The sequence below is a fragment of the Aspergillus japonicus genome (genome assembly GCF_003184785.1).
Source record: "Aspergillus japonicus CBS 114.51 unplaced genomic scaffold BO86scaffold_45, whole genome shotgun sequence".
Taxonomy (NCBI): domain Eukaryota; kingdom Fungi; phylum Ascomycota; class Eurotiomycetes; order Eurotiales; family Aspergillaceae; genus Aspergillus; species Aspergillus japonicus.
The window spans coordinates 54,562-71,491 of record NW_020291682.1 but is presented as its reverse complement, the minus strand read 5'-3'; the positions used below and the strand labels follow the sequence as shown (position 1 = coordinate 71,491).

The following is a 16,930-nucleotide window of genomic DNA, read 5'->3' as shown; positions in this document are numbered from 1 at the left end:
GTTCCCCTCTACCCGGCCACGAGCGTTGATGCCTAATATGAATGCATCCAATACTGCGAGCAGCGAACGACGAGAGGTTGAACCGGGGGGAAGGAGGGGGAGGGGTGATAAGGTTGCCCCCGGGGGGGAAAAAAGCAGAAGACGGTGAGTGTTGTTACATAAGTAGTGCAGCGGTTCAGGAGAGATTGCCGGGCGGCGAGGCGCCTCGAAAAGGCGGAGAAACAACCGAAGTGACATGCAGTGGACAACAGATTCCAATAGTCGATGCAAACAGTCATCAAGTGAGTGAGTGATGGTTAACCTTATGCTAGGGAGTTGTAAATCACAAAATTTATTGTTTGTTGCTTTAGTTATATAAAATAAGGGTTTATGATTGTATACTTTACTATTCAGTTACATGACTAATTATATTAGCTGGTTTAAAAATTAAAAAAAATCTGCAGATTAGGCCCTTATTTAAATATATATTTCTAAAATTTTAATATATATCTATATATATGAACCTAAGAATTTTGATTATTATATTTTTTACTTTAGATATAGTTGTAGTAAACGATTTTATTTTTAATTATTGGAAATTTAAGATTTTTTATAGTAGAAAAGGAAAAAAAATGAAAAAAAAAACTTTTTCCTTCGGGGCTTTACAGTATTAAAATTACTAATAAAAATAGTAACCACTGAGCTATATATTATAGAATTAAAAAATAGGACAATATTTTTATACAAAAGTATGAAAATAAGGGGATGTTTTTATACTTTTCATATTCAATACGCCACCCTACCTCATGCTGAAGAAGCTGAGGGTCACGCCACAATCCATGTTCTGCCCGACACTTTGACATGCATATGTTTCGGACTAGGTAGCTGGCTAGCTTAGCTACTACCACTTTTCCTGGCTAACTGCCGCTGCTGCTGCTTGCGCTCCTTTAGTTACTCAGTAAGAGCTCCAGGCTGGAGAGGACTAACTTACCGGCAAGTTACTGGATCTGATTCCGACCCCACAACCAGAAAAGCGAAAGCATAGTGGCGATATCGTTCCCTGGTTTAACTTCCGTTGGCATCTATTCTAAAGTTTCAGTCAGTGTGTCCCCCCCCCCCTGGAACGAACCGTGGAATAATCAACCGTGGAAGAGACCTTCGGGGCGCGGTAATCTACGGGCAGAAAAACTGCCAGTGCGGATGAATTACAAGGATTGTTGATCAACACCGATCGCCAAACAAACGTCACCGGTCGACCTTTGCTCCACCAAACACCGTTTGTAGCACTGGTATTCTTCATTTACCGGGTGTTCTCCATACGAAATTAATCGTGGAGAGGATTCAGACCTCGAGTTCCTAGAGACCCGACCCTCAAGGCTCCTGTTTCTGGCGACCTCCCCATCTCGCCACTGGAAGGGGGGCTGGGCTTCGCTTGGTGTACAGTACTGTACCTCGTAATGCGATCCACATTCGGTAGTACCGCGGGCGGGAATCCCCTTCAGGTTGAGCCTCAGTTTGTAAGACCTCGCGCCCGGGAGAGGAGCCAAAACGTTGACGTTGATTGATGCAAGTACTACGGGAAAGATTGAAGAAATGCACGTAACGGATCATTATTCTGATCTGCTTGCCGAGTTTCCATATCATCAAGGCCGCTCGAAGAATGGTCACAGTAGTACAGTACCTGGTCAGTTTGGGGAAACGGTAGGGAATCGAGCTTATTCTCTTGCTGAAGTCGTCGGGTGGAGAGAGACTGGGGCAGTTTTGACGGCCGTGATCGTCGAGGGGATCGATGTTCTATTTAGCCACGGTCGCTGGACCGTCACAATACTATACTAACGTTTCAGTCCCAACCCAGCTGGGACTAACCGACCAACACAATGAGGTCGGTACTAGTGCTAGTTAATAAGAGGCAGGTATTATGAATCTCGAGTTTCTCATATTGAGATCCATTCGTTCAGAATTCCCGTCCAAACGAAAAGAAGTCTGATACTCATCACCACCAATCAAGATCCACCCCCTCCCCTCCGCTTGTCATGGATGATGGATGTCTTATTCCACTTTCTTCTCTTCTCGCATAAGGCGATCCGCGAAGATTTAGTTAGTATCCTCCCACGATCCCGTCTCCTGGAACCCGCCCATCGGCTGCCGGCATTGTTTGTTCGATCCCTCTCGGTCTGTCGAGGATATGAAAAAAAAAAGGGTCTCGGAGAATTGAACGAGGATTTCACTTCTTCTGATTTTCCTTCCGAAAAGGGAAAAAAAAATAATAATATTCGGGGTAGACAGAGAGAGAAAGAGAGCAACCAGTAACTATTTCCCCCCTCTCGATTACTCACAAGAAAAGAGGGGGAATAACCTCTCGCTTTCTCGATCTGTCGACTCAACTGGCTATGATTGAACGAAGATCCTGCAAGGTTGGGCGCGCACTCGGCAAGATTAGTGGCGGATGATGTGCATACTTGTACGCCGTGCGACAGCACAAGGTAGGTAGGTCCTCAATTCGTAGACTAAAGTAGTATGTGTATGACCAAAGCGCCCAAAGAGAAAAAGAAAATGCAAGGGATAGCCCTGTTCGGTACAAATTCGATTGTCACTGGAAGTGTTGAGTACTTGGGGTTCCGTTGGTCTTCATTGCACGTTACACGCGTTGACTAAAAATCATTCGGCTGGAGGTGCAACTCTTGTCAGCGATAAAAGAAAAGGCCCAGATAGTGAGGAAATAGTTTGAATTACAAGGGACCTTGATTGAGTAGGAAAGGGAGGGAGGGGCACTTCGTACTATACCTGGGATCCTTGACCAATTGACCTTCCAATGCTGCTGTCCAACATGAGGAATTCGGCATCGATCCGGATGAAGGTGAAAACCGCGATTCTACCCTATTGACTCATGATCTAACGGATAAGATGGCGGAAAGTCTCCAATAATCACCCGGGTATTGAAGAGTTGCTGTTTCTTCCCTTCAGGGCCTAGTCCAACCCATTTCGCTGTCTGAGCGCAGACAACATCGAATTGTCGATGACTGGCCGGTGCCCATCTGATAAGGATAACCCATCTTCCACCTCAGTGACTGGAAAACGGGCACCGCCGCTTTGCCCAACCACTGCACCATTCATCCATCCATATACCTCTTGTTCTGTAGCTTGATCATTTGAACAACCATGCGAATTATGACTATCGACGGCAGCCCAAAGCAAAATCCTTCAAGACGGGCCACCACCCAAAGCCTCGTTTTCACAAGTGGCCGAACTCCCGAGACTGATTCGCCCACGCTCACACGCTCATGTCCTCCCCTCATAGAAGGGCCCTGAGCGCAAGGGAATGAATTTCGGCGACATACTGGGAGGAAAGAGCGTTTGCTCCTGGAGATCGGGGCGAAGCGCCCAGCGAATAGACGGTGGAATGGAAAGCAACTCATCACGAGGCCCGGGCTCCATTCCGAAACCGGGTCAGACAACCTTGACTTGATCATAGGCTGAAGCACAACGTTGATCAATATTTGGGGTTCTGAGTCGGTCGGTAGGATGGTATTTACCTCCTATCAAGCTTGTGATCTGCCCATCAATCTACCTTTCGCCTCGAGTACAGTACCTATGGTAAGCTCTTCCACACGTACCCCCTACCTACTAAGCTATGTACCTGCCCTACCTAACTTACCGCAACCTTTAAGGAGGTGCATGGTACTTCTCCTCACCACTGCTGAGGGGGTACAATAGAGGTCACGAGGTACAATTTACCACCTCCATAGAGGAGGTCAAAGGGTCAGTGGCCTGCCTAACTACCGAGTAAATCTGTGTCCGATGACTCCTTTGGGAATCCCTCCCTTTTATTGTGATATTTCCCTCCCCTTTGGTAAAAGAAAGTGCCGTGCGGTCTCCTCTGGGCAAATGACAGCGGGACAGCCCGCTTCTGGTGACTCCGAGAGGTTGGTTCGGGGACGGATCATAATTCTACTGGTGGCGGTAGGATCGCTGCAAAGTGAGGCTGGGAGATCCTGGACGCATAGTTGGCAATAGGAGAGGATTCATCTTTGTACGGCATGTGACTTGTTGCAAAGCTTTCAGGCTGTTTGTGGCCATCTACCACGATACCCCAAGTAATTTAATCCAAGTCGCCGTTTGATGGGTGAAGGCTCTTGTCTACAGCCTATGTCTCCGTCCAAGACTTTGAGAGAGCTCCTCTTGGTCGTTCGTGGAGTGGGCGTCGAGACAACAGTGACCCTCCTTGCAGTGACTTGGAGAATCCGAGACCGGTCAAAATTGCTGCATCCAGTAAACAATCAACGGTCTGAGCCGGGACGGTACGTGAGGTGGATTGCAAGGTCCGGATGACGCTATATCACAATCGATCTGCGGTCGATCCGACTCACTCGAGGTTGAGCTAAAGCCTCGTTATTACTATGAGTATGTAATGCTGTTCCCGAAAGAGCTGCGCGTTCATTCTCTTTGGACGGCTTATCGTATCAATCTCATCTTCACTGAATCGGTGTGCTACCTGGAAACGTCTCCAGCATGGTTTCTTATTGCGTTTGGCTGTCATGTTGCCAAAAGGAGCACGCTTTTGAAAGTATCAGACTACCGTCCGTCGAGGGCGATCCCCTTCACACACCACGGACATGACCATGTAGTGCGTTCACGACAACGTGGCACTGATGAGTAACATGTTTTGTGCTGTGGGGGGAAGCAGTCGAGTGGCAAGCCATTCTCTTGCAGACTGTGTGCATGATGACCTGTACGATTAAGGGAGAGGGGCGGAGAGGAGTTCCTGCACTGGACTCCTCTCATGCCAGACACCCGCACCATTGCTCCCAGCCCCAGGGTATCGGTTCTTGAATCGAGCTGCGATCGGGGAGGGGGTTCACAGGAGCTGCTGGTCCGATCGCTCGATTCCTCGGGTTGGGGCGGCGCGCATTTGGCGCAGAGGTCAATCCAGGAACCAATCTCTCAATCTTGCTGCTTGCATGTGCAGTGCACCATTTTCATGCAATTTGAAGGGTTCCCTATACTACGCGTTCGGTGCAGCGGGAACGAAGAGACCATGAAATGCTACCACACGCTTGAGTCCGGCGTTGGACAAGCGCAAAGCCTATCGGATGGAGACGAGATTCCTCTCCAGATTGGATTCTCAATGGAAGCTGAAACAATCGTCTCGCGAAGTGCGAGTGAGCCAGCCGGCGAGCGTGAGTAAAGAAGGTGGGGGAGCGGGGTGGATTGGATCCATAATCTAAGTTAGCTAGCAGAGGGTGATACATAAAGACCTACATTCAGAATGGCCTTCGATTCGACAGGTGACACTAGTCCATTTGGGAAGCACAGGTGATTTGGAACCCTTCGACTAGTGGTGGAGAGACTCAGGAATCTTGCGATGTGTAAGATTCCGTAGGTAGATGAGTATCCGACAGTCTTTTGAATCGAGCACAGACTTTTTTTCCTTTGCCGGTTATTATCTGTTTTGTCTGTGTTCGGCTCCCCCATCGACATCTTACTGCCGGACGGGCCGCGCTGGCGGGATCGGGAAGCTGTTTTGCTTGGGTTTCCTGTAGGGTTTCCTGTGTTTCCTGTGAGTAGGTAGGTGAGTACAGAACAGCAACAGGGTGCAGAGTGCAGGGTGCAGGGGAGATGGAATGAGAAGAAATGACCCAGACACTCGTGTGATGCCATTCATCATCGTCATGTCAACTGAAACTTGGAGGACGCACAGGACGCACAGGACGCACAGGACGCACAGGAAGCACAGGGCGCACAGGGCGCACACGAGAAGGAAGAAACCGAGCCTACCTGCCAAAAGAAAGCAAGCAAGCCCGAGGTCCAAGGTGGGCGTGCGGTATTTTCTTGGAGTACTCCGTAGTCTTGCACGCCACTGGATTCATCACATTTCCTATCGGTCTGGATCCTCTCTTCTCAGATCCCCCCGAACATCGCCGACAGACAGACAGACAGACAGACGATGGTGGAGGTATTGTGCAGTAGGTATGTACCTATAGCTCCAGGTGAAACAGATATACCTATTGCAGTATACGTTCACTGCAAGCCATCAAGTTAGCAGAAAGGTACTGATTACCTGAGTACTCCGTAGGTATTGTATGGAAAGTTGAAGCCGCCCGCCCGCCCTCCCTCGGCTGACTCATCCGGGCTTTCTTCCCGTCTCTCAACATTAATTAATTCACTTCCAAGTTCCTCTGTAGTACTGTCGTGCCCATGTACAGTTCCAAGCAGTCACATACACTGTTATACGAAGTACTCATTCAAGGGAACAACAATCCAAGACCATCTCTTGGCAATGTCATCTCATAGCTTCGGAAGCAACCATCCAAAAAGTACCTGCCTGTTGGAATACGATATCCCGCTTCCCCTGATCCGCAGCCATGTGTTTGAGATGATGCTTCTTCAGACTCTAGACTACTCATAGCTCCAGCCACAACACCGTATACTTTTGCTGCTGGATGTACTTCCATGTACCCCGTGCTTCGTACTATGCCCCATTTAGGGAATGCTAAGTTAGTGCTGGCGCAGACTACAGAAGCTAGCAAGCAAGGAACAACGGCGGTTCTCTCTACAAATGTGTCATCAAACCAACTCACATTGATCGATCGACAAATGTGCGCTGTCAACTCAACAAGAAAGAGAGCTGGCCTTTGCACAAGTCAAATAAGGCGGAGAAAGAATCCGTCGTCGACTGCGGGAGCCCGAGATGAGAATGATGATGATGATGATGATGATGATGATGATGATCAGTCCAAAACCGAAGTGCCTATGCGAAGTTTATGAATCACGCAACTGGTTCATCAGATCGCGATGCTCTACTGGACAGTTTCCCACACATCCATTGCTCCATCCATTGCCTTGCGCTCGCTCCGACGCATACGTCTCGATAAGTCATCAACCCAAGGATCGATTAGCAAATCGCAACTTCTGGCTAGCTGGCGATCTGCGACAATCCGATGATAAGATCGTGAACAGCTACCAGGGGCCCTATCGATCAGGAGCCACATTTCCAAGCCATTCCCATCAAGATCGCGCACGTACATGGAGACCTGTATGTGATTTTCCCCAACCCACTTCTGCAGTATCAGACAGTGGGGCTCACTGTTCTGTCCAGTGAGAACCTTTGCATCCTTCGCTAAGTGAACTTGACTAATTCCTCCTTACTCGGCTCGCCAACTCAATTTATAACCGAGTGGGCAGTTATGACCTGCGTCAATGTCAATCTCATAGATTTGCGACAGCCATCCATCCGACCTGATAGCCAATGTTACCACCTACTGGAGTTTTCGCCCATTTGACTCGTCTCTTCTATAATTACTCCATCGCACAGCGATAATAACCGCTTCAGCCCACCCGATAGTTGGGGCCTACATGCATCCACATTTCACTATCCCCACCACAAACCTCGCCAATTCACCCCGATCCCCCTCATCCGATCCAACTGCATGCCACCCAATGCAAAGCAAACATCAACCCCCACGCCCCAAGCACTTGCTACAGAAAGCAACCCATGCATCTCCACCATACAGATATCGAAGTAGTCCGACCCGACCCCGACAAAACAGATCTGGCCGGATCCAGGTACGTACGTGGTTTACACGGCTTCGAGCGAGAGGGCACCACCCCCCAGTGATCAAACAACAATACCTATGCCCGATGATCCAATCATCATATCTCGATCCAGTTCATCGATGAAAAAGCCCATGGACACTCCTGTCCCTGTCCGGATTACTTCGTTGCTGGAGGCAGATCTTTTTGATCCATGGTTGTGGTGTGTTCTTTTGCCCCTATACTTTGCATAAGCGGGGACGGGTATGTAGATGTATGTAGAATCACTTGCGACTAGTGCAGGGTCTATTGAGCGGTAAGGTGGAATGCCGTGCTGGGAGGTGGGTTACATATAAGCGGCTATTCTGCAAATTGTTTTCCCGTTTTATCTGCCATCAATCATTGCTGCTCTTGATGTATGGTCCGTTGATCCTCGCTTCTGTGTCGAGGGCCGACGACAGCGGTATTGATACGGCATGTAGGGCACCTCGGTGCATCTCCATGAATCAGTCGAGTGGTGAATGGATACTAACTTACTAGTAGTAGTAGTAGTAGTAGTAGTAGTAGTAGCCTACTACTAGCTAAGGTAGCTTCAACCTACTATAAACTGTACGACCTTCCTCATTGCCATTAGGCTTGAATAGCTTGCAACCCCGAGGATAAACCAGACTACTTCCTAGGTATCTGTATGCACCTGCCCCAACTCACCTTCATCGACAACAGCAATAACAACAACAACCAAGCATCCCACCCACATCATCCTGTAGAATAAACCAAATCACCTCCATCCAAGCAAAAAACACCCCCTCAACCCCCCAGAGACGCCCCCAGAAAACCCTCTCTAATCCCCTATATCCCAAGACAGCAAATGCAAAGAAAACCTGTCCAACCACAAGAGTATCAGAACGCGACACACACACACACACAGCCCAAAAAGAAAGACCCCGATAGCGCCCCCTTCTTCAGAAAAGTACTCTTTCTCAGTAGAAAGTATACCCCAAGCTCAGCTTTTCGTCGTAGCTATTGGACCTCCTACCCCAAAGAAGGTAGTTCCCGATGTAGAAAAACCCACAGATTTAGGTTGAAAAGCATGGATGACCCCCGGACTCCCGGATAGAAGGATAGGCAGTACTACTACTACGTGTAAAAAAAAAAAAAAAAAAAAAAGCCCCATGAGGTTGGACGAATGATGAATTGCCTCCTGAGGCGGTGGGGATGAAGAAGGTTCAACTCACTCACCCACTCACATCCGGATTGCTTGCTCCTTACGGCTCTTTTTTGGGGGGGTTCGGGATTCATGCAGGTAAGGACATGATTCGGACCTTCCGGATGGTTACAGGAGACGGAGAGAGAGGAAGGAAGGAAGGAAGGAAGGAAAGGCGGGTGTTGGCGGGGAGGGGGGGGTCTGTCATCGGCGATCTACAGCACCTTTTTTTTCCCTTCACCACAGCTTAAGGCTATCGTTCTGGGCTTTAAGCATGAATGAGACGCGACCGGAAACATGGATAACGTGGGTAATGCATGGGGAGGGAGGGGGGATGTTCCTTGGAAGATCCCATCCTCAACATCATAGTAGAGTGAAGATAGTGGTGGTGGTGGTATGGGGCAGTGGGATGGAGAGTGGTGTAACCCGAGACTTTCTCATGCGGAGCGGGTTGTTTGATGGGCATGCTTTTCTGCTGTGCTGCCTGCATTCGGTAGGTCAGTAGCCAGCTAGATAGGTATGCAGTAGGGCAGTAGGAGGGTCTAAATCGGGTGTAGGCGGGCACATAGTTTCCAGTATTCGGTCTGAACTACTCAGAACAAGTATACGACAGGGAGGGGTCGGATCAAAAATTATCATAGGGACAAATTGTATGCGTTCTATCGGTGTCTATAGTCTTGCCATCTATATATGAAGATAGGATGCAAGGGAGTCATGATAGGACATCAGTCCAGATAACGCTGTTGCAATGTCCATCGTCAAATTTGACCGGGTATGGACGAGAAATGAAGAGCAGAGAAGGCTAGATCTGAAGGCTAGATCTGGATATCATAGAAATGCACACACGAAACAGGCATCAGTTGAGATGCTGGAAAGGGGAGGGTTGTTGCCGTAAAAGATAATGGAAAATGCCCCATATGCCCTTGAACACTTCAAGTCGATCTTCAGCGTCGAACAAATCGTACCACTTGGTCCGTCGTAGCTGGAGAACCTGCCATGGTTGGTCACCGTCGGAGACTGGTGGGAAGTCGCTGCGCCCGTGGGTAATCATTTCGAGATATCGCCGATGTACACGCAGGTGCAGAATTGCAAGATGGTGGTTGATAGATGATAGCATATAGATCTGCCGTCTGTCAGTATACCTGTGTCCGTCCGCATAGCAAGCTTGGGGGTACGTACATCATCGAAGGGACTCTCAATGGGCTTCCCAATTTGGATGTACCTCATCCGCCTATCCCAAAGACTGGGACCAGGCTCCACGATCTTCCACTTGGAATTGTTGCTCAGTTTACGGACTAAGCTTGGCCGACGCAATGCGAGGAATGGATGCTCAATCTGATGACGCTTGCGAGCATTTCCCAGCTCCACTGAAGACGCATCATCTTCACCTTGCCCATGACCATCGCCATCAGCATGATTTGGCGCACCACCCCACCGCGGCACTGTCGTCCACCACTGACCTTCCCCTGGTCTGACTTCAGTGGCTCCCTGTCGGGCGCGTTCCTGCGCGGTCAGGAGCATGGCACCCACTTCGCGGAGCAGATCACACACATCGCCGACGCTTTCACCGGGGGTGTCTTCGGGTCCTCGAAATGAAGTTTCAGGTCGACACTGGGCCGTGAAGACAGGCCCTTCCATGACACCACTACGGGCCAGCTGTCGATCTTTGGGAGATCGAGCGGCCACAAAGGTCTGTCGGACTGGGAAGAGCACCGTTTTGGCGACTAACTTGGGGGGAGCGATTGGCAGGGCGACCTGACAGCCAAAGGGCCAGGCAGCCATCTCCGTCAATGCTCGAATGGTTTCGTCGCGCGCATCTTCCGGCATTTCACTCCCTGAGCCGATACGACGACCTTTGTATCGAGCCACAATCTCTGGTTCCGGGTCCCGAGAACATGATGGAGTGTCCGCCAGTTCTTCTTCCGGGGTCACACCGTCCACATCCATGCGGATCTCTGGAACGTCAGGAATTTTCAATGCTTGTGGTTCCTCGTCCATCTGCATGTGTTCATCGCCCTCATCAGGTGGCGGAGAGGCTGGGCGCTCGAAGTAATCATCCAAGCTGGTATCCCAGTACTGAGCCATGCGCTCCAATCCCGTCCAAAACTTTCGTGTGTGTGTGACCCTAACTCGATCCCGTCCTTCCTGAGGAGGCAGTCTAGCTACCTCTCTAAATGCGTCATCGTTATCGAGCAGTAATTCACTCTGTAGTAGTTCGAACCGGTCTCGGGAGGGGTACGGGTTCTCATTGTCCATCAGAATAGGAGTGCCATCTTCATCCACCGGGGAGGATCTGGCCGACATATTTTCCCATGGTAGTGGAGGGGCCGTTTTCGGACCCGACTGACGGACAATGCGAGCGGCAGGGACATCTGATTCCAGCCTCAGATTCAAAGCCTCAAATTTCTGGGGGTTGATATCTTGCGGCCGTCGGATGGAGGCTAGCACTTCGTTGAGCCTGGCCAAGGAGGTTTCGGACCCATTTTCTGCGAGATCGGGGACGTGGTAGACAGGGAAGTCGAGCTGTGTGGGGGCAGACGGTGGGCAGCGCTCTTTCTCCGGTGCTGCGCTCACCGGAAGGCCTGCGTCGCATCATGTCAGCAATGGAAAGAGTCAACGGATGATTTATGTCGGGCGTGGCTCTCATTTGGGCAGAGAGCCGACCGGCAGGCCTCCCGAGGGGTATGGGGCCCTCGGAAGCATAAGGTAGGCACAAGGCAGAATTGACCCCAAAGACCATTGCGCGACCGAAGCAGAAGGACTTCTGGTGGCTTCAATTAAACACGAGGCCAGTAGAGCCGCCGCTTATGTCGCGGAGTCCGTGCTGTGATTGCAGGGTCCTGCATGGGGGCCATCGAGATAAGAACAGTAGGTGATGTACGAGAGCAACGATTTGCATGAGAGGGAAGATTGTCCAAAGAATGGTGGGAAACGGGCAGCCTTACCCAGCGAACCAGACCACCCAAACATGATGCCGGGAAAGTCGATCGATCACACAGGGGAGAGACGTGCAAAGTGTGGGAGGAGATAATCTGTAAGGTACCGGGGGGGGGGGGGGGGTTCGTGTGCATGTGCACGCCACCCAAGCAGAAAGGAAGAGAGAGAGAGAGAGAGCTCTTTAATGATCAAATGTAAGGGAATGAGATGCGGAAGGGAGAGGAAGAAAGCTATCCGAGCCGAATTGTACAGCACTAATTAAACAGAGGCGGAGCGATCAATTGATCAATCACTGGGGGGTCATGCAGCTGTGAACTTGGAATAGTACACATGTACTAGGTAGACAAATTGGGGGGGGGGAAGAAGGAGGGGGGCGGGGGAGATAAATAATCTCCAAGTGTTAGTTAAGAAAGAAGAATGAAGAGTGGATAAAAGTTGGGGTGGAGATTAGCGCCAACCAGCAATGGCAGAAAAAGTGGGTGGGTGAAGAAGGGGTGTGGGATGATTAAGAATGAAGCAAGACGAAGAGTACTCTGTGAGTATCTTAACAGAAGCGAAGCAGCAGAAGACTGTGGGTAAAGAGGCAGCAAGAGGCAGAAGGGATCAACAGCGGGTTTTACTCCAATCATTCATCTGTTCATCTATTCATTGTCATGCACTTCCTCACTTCTGAAGAGACTAGATAACTACTAGATCAACCCCCAGGTCCTGTGGTTTTTGACTATTATCATGGATCGCATCAAGGGGATCTCCTGATCCTATCACTCTTCCAGTTCTGTTACTTTGCCATACATACTGCCTGTCTACCGACGACTTGACTGTATACTAGGTACAGTACAGTACAGGACTCTTGTCACCACACAATGCGGGGAAATTCTGGAGTGGCGGACAAGAATCAAGACAAGGCCAGGACAAGCCCAAGGAACCTGGACAAGCTCATTTGGCAACCATCCTTCGATGGTCTCCTATTCCCATTAGTTTCATTAGTCTCATTAATGAGTGAGTTTGGCGGAGTTTTTGGGCTGATCCCTGGGAATGTCGGGAGGCTTTCCTTGGGCGCAGTCGAGGAACCACTCGGGCCATGACATCAATCGCATGCGACAGATAGTCACTGCCTTTGGCATAGATCCTGCTCTTTGCCCGACAATGAATCATAGACATAGCCAACAGCCAGACAAGGTCAAACTGTCGACTCACGTTACATGACATTATGACATTTCCATTGGTCTTCTATTGTCAAAACAATTGAGGGGAAAGGCAAATGCATCCAACCTCAGGCAACCATCACAGCGGCGGGAGAATGGGGCTTTGTCCAAATATGGTTAGTCAATGTGACTCAGCATGCACCTGATGCCGGCACTAGTCTACCTTTGGCCTAGTCCGGCATGGTCCACGGTGTCTGAAACCAATGGCAGAAGGCGGCTCTCAGCCAATGACCATGGGATGATCAGGTGGTCTGACCTCCGTCCGACCACCCACTTGAGTATCCGCTCAGCTTCAATCTCTCCAATCTAACGCTCATGCTTAACCTCAGCTTCAGTTTGTTGATTTTTCTGTCCAATATGCCTTTATAGTACCACTTTATACCACCAACATGTTAACGTGCTTGAAAGCCAATGTCACTTCACAGCTCACTCTTCATGGTCATTCATCGCCATTCGCACCCCATGATTGGCTCGAGTCCCGCCATTCATCACCTTCAATGCTCTCTCCACTTAATCAATCATCTGGAAGTGTTTCCTGAGTCCCCCCCCCTGAGCTCTTCTGCTCCTCACGCGAGGGGGGGGGGGGGGCCAAAGGTCTGAGCCCCTCTTATGCATCCATATGATCATCTTGTTGGAGCTGTCTCTACTGTCTCTGCTTCCAGGTTGGATCGACTTAGTGGCTCTGCTGTTTCATCCAGCTTTTTATCCCCTGCTTCGCATATCAACTTCCACTTCTACGTACAGTACTCCGTACATGCACACATACAAGCGCCTGGCCCCAACACACTCGGTAGATTAGCTTCCCTGTTGTTGATATCATCCTAAGATGACCAGCCATTCTGTTTTCTTTTTTCTTTCCTTCGCGTCAACCTCTCGTGTCAGCTTTTCTCGCCCTTTTCGAGGCTGTGTTCCTTAGCATCCTGGATACATCAACTTCTACGCCTCTTCACGTGCAATCGCATTTGACCGTTTTTTTTTTGGCCCTCTACTTCACCGTTCGCATTCTGAAACAATACCGTCCAACCCGGGCCGTCGTCGCCTTCGACGTCCCTGTCATGGCCTGCCTGATTTGTCCCGGTAGAGGAAAAGAACAATGAGAAAGATTTAGTGACTATGCCCTGAGCTGCTGTCATTCCTGCTTTTCTGTCACTCCCTCCGTTCGTTTTTAGTTGATCGTTTCAGCTGCCATCGTGCTCTCGGCGCTATCACTCTTTTACGCGCCTGTGGCTTCATGACCAGAAAGTCTCTCTTTCTTGCAATTATATTCGGCGTTTATGCAGTCTATATCCTTAAGTCTTCTGCCTTGGATCCAGCAAACTTTGTATTGCGCTATTCGGCCTGCGGGCTTGGCGACATGTCCATGCCTAGTGCTTGTCTACTTCCTCAGAGTACCAGGTGCGCCAGATTCCCACGGGATTCCAGAATTGCTGTGCCCTCGGGGGCACCTTCGGCTATAACCAGCTTGTCGTGGCCGGCAGCAGGTACTCACATCGCCGTCTCGAACACGGATACTTTGTCGTTGATCGACAATGAAATTGTCCCAGCAAATGGTCCGATCACAACCCGCACATATTCTCAAATTTCACTTGAACATCCTGCGCAAACCGCAGCAACGCGGCTGTCGCAGGCTCCAGCCGCCATCTCTACAGATACGCCTCCCAGTCCCATCGCAACCACACCGACAACAGATAGTCTCAGTGCTTTTAACACCTCATACCTTCCTCGTGTACAACATGAACATGTCCCCCTGTCTTCGCAGACGAGCACCCCAACTCCGAGTCTCAGCTCCAGCCAAGTCGTACAACCATCGTCGACGGAGCACTCCGAGCACTTTCTTGGTGCAGCCAGCCTCATCACATCAGCGCCCCAAACGTCTTTAGCAGTCAGTGCTGCATCGACAGCCATACCTACCACGACGGATGTGACTTCTAACAACCACACCACTCCATCGGACCCCGTAGACTTCACCCACGGCTCTAGCTCCAACACCCCCTTACGTACCATCTTGGGCAGTGTGCTAGGTGGACTCGCCTTTGTTGCGCTCGCTCTAGTCTTAGGTTATTACTTCATGAGCTCGAAGCGACGCACTGGTCGAGGCTCTCCGAGTCCCAGCACCAGTGAAGAAGGCTTTACGGTGGAAAAGATTCCTGCTGTGGCACTCCCAGATGGTGCTTCTCGTCCAGGGTACCAATTGCATCGGTCCTTCCTTTCCGACTCCTCCTCGGTCCGCTCACTCCCCATTCACGTGGCCAGAGTCCCCGTCTCCAAACCCGAATACACCTACTACGACCCCCGCTCTTCCGCCATCCCCCGCGCTGCAAACGCCAATCCATTCGTCGAGCCCCTCGAACTCACCTACAAGTCCACGTCATCCCGTGGGACAACCGTTCAAAGCGACCGGGTGATGCGCAACCCCTTCGCCGACTCCTATCCCAGCCCGGGCATCGCATCCCCCGCCACCTCCACCTCTACCCACCTGCGCCAATCGCAAATGTCCCAGCAGCAACGCCCCGTGTCCATTGCCTGGGGCGGCTCCATCTACAGCGGCGGCGACGTCAGCCTGGGCAGCACGCTGATCCTCCCCAATGGCCGCAGCAGTGCCGGAAGCAGTCTCCTCAACCGACTTAGCTACCCGTTCACCGTCAACGAGCTCTCGGACGCCGGGGGTGGCGAGGGGTGTTATGATCCGGGCGCGCGGGTCAGCACGCGCAGCGACCCATTCGATCTGGAATATCCGGTCAAGGCGGCGGTCATGCATCGCCACAGTTCGACGACCATCCCTCTCGCGCCGGTGTAGTTGTAGTAAGATCTGATTCTGGATCACGAGGTTTATGTATGACTGGATATGTATAATGATATGACCGAACCGACCCGCTGTGTGATGATGTGTTCTGGGAAGACGGGGGAGTCGTGGTTCCATGTTTCTACTTTGCTGTATAACCTTCGACTTCATGTATATGTATGTTTTCACTTGATTTCAATAATTCCACGAGGCACGGAAGGTGTTCTGCGCCGTGGTTCGGGTGGTATGATGACTAACCGGTTTCCAGTTTCTGTGCAAATACGCAGTAGGATTGATCAAGATCTTGTGCACGTATTTTTGATCTTCTGAAATCTACGGAGTACTCTAGTAAGGACAAATTAGAGAGAACAGATAGAAAAACAAGAAATATCTTTCCTCCATTTGTCGGCGGGGTTCCCGCCCAAACAGCTCCACCACGTTGTTTATATATCCAACCCGCCATCCAGTGGGAAATGAGCGTTAATCACACTACAGATTGCCTTCCTCCCCCCGCCCCAAAGAATTATGCGAATGCATAAATCGAACCTCCAACTGGAACCCGAGTCCAGGGGGGCTACAAGAAAGCCCCCAACGTAAGATTGAGCCAGATGCGATGAAGCCAGAGTCATGTCATAGCTTCCCGCCCTGGAGGCAATGACTTCATTGATAGTCCGTCCGCACCCGCGGTGGAGTCATGGAGTAATAGGTTCCGCGCTGTGCTGTGCAAGTACGAGTGCATAAGAGTGAATGAAGTAAAGGGACAGGAAAGATACTCATAATTTTCGCCACGGCAATTCCAGTCAACTGGCTGATCAACAGAGGAGAAATAACTCTTGGAATCCGGGGCTTCCACCACACCCCATGGCAAAATAGACCGGAATTGTATGATGATCCTAATTCCCATTTTCTTACGGGGAAGTGGGTGGGTTCGTGTCGGTCAAGGATCTCCTCTAGGTGGGGCTATTTCTTTTCTTTTTACAGCATCGAGACGATGGGAGGGAGGATTTATCCTACGAGAGAGAAATAACCCCGCGGCTAGACTGGAACCCTCAAGCGTGATATTCAGGAAACGTTACGACATTAAACAAGGACGATGCGGGGGAGGAAGAGGTGGAAGAGTAACCGGCCGGAGGGTGGAAAGGGCTAGACCAGGCCTTAGGAGGGAAGGAGGGAGGAGTTAAGAAGATAGGTGGAGAGCAGGGCCCAAATGCGATGGCAGGAGATCACGAGCACAAGAAAAGACATCCGGGGTAGAATGGCTCTGACTGGGGTTTCCGGGGCAGAAAAAGAAAT

At 50.4% G+C, this 16,930-nt stretch overlaps 2 protein-coding genes across 2 annotated transcripts; one reads left to right on the top strand and one right to left on the bottom strand.

Moving 5' to 3' along the window:
- Positions 1–9,355: 9,355 nt before the first annotated feature.
- BO86DRAFT_390995 (uncharacterized protein) lies at positions 9,356–11,760 on the bottom strand. The gene is made up of 3 exons (XM_025672507.1): positions 11,659–11,760; positions 9,893–11,295; positions 9,356–9,836 (listed from the first exon to the last, which is right to left on the bottom strand). The coding sequence occupies exons 1-3, from the start codon at positions 11,681–11,683 to the stop codon at positions 9,570–9,572; spliced, it is 1,695 nt and encodes a 564-aa protein (XP_025525332.1). The 5' UTR covers positions 11,684–11,760; the 3' UTR covers positions 9,356–9,569.
- A 2,449-nt stretch (positions 11,761–14,209) lies between these two features.
- Positions 14,210–15,652, top strand: BO86DRAFT_381251 (uncharacterized protein; the record flags this gene model as incomplete). The annotated part of the gene is made up of 1 exon (XM_025670760.1): positions 14,210–15,652. One exon carries the CDS (start codon positions 14,210–14,212, stop codon positions 15,650–15,652), a length of 1,443 nt encoding a protein of 480 aa, XP_025525331.1.
- Between the last annotated feature and the right edge of the window lie 1,278 nt (positions 15,653–16,930).

Excerpts from the sequence above, each read along its gene's own strand:
- BO86DRAFT_390995 (XM_025672507.1), bottom strand. The coding sequence starts at position 11,683 with ATGTTTGGGTGGTCTGGTTCGCTGG. Across the intron at positions 11,296-11,658 it reads TGGGTGGTCTGGTTCGCTGG|GCCTTCCGGTGAGCGCAGCA; the intron begins GTAAGGCTGCCC and ends GATGCGACGCAG. Across the intron at positions 9,837-9,892 it reads TTGAGAGTCCCTTCGATGAT|ATCTATATGCTATCATCTAT; the intron begins GTACGTACCCCC and ends GACAGACGGCAG.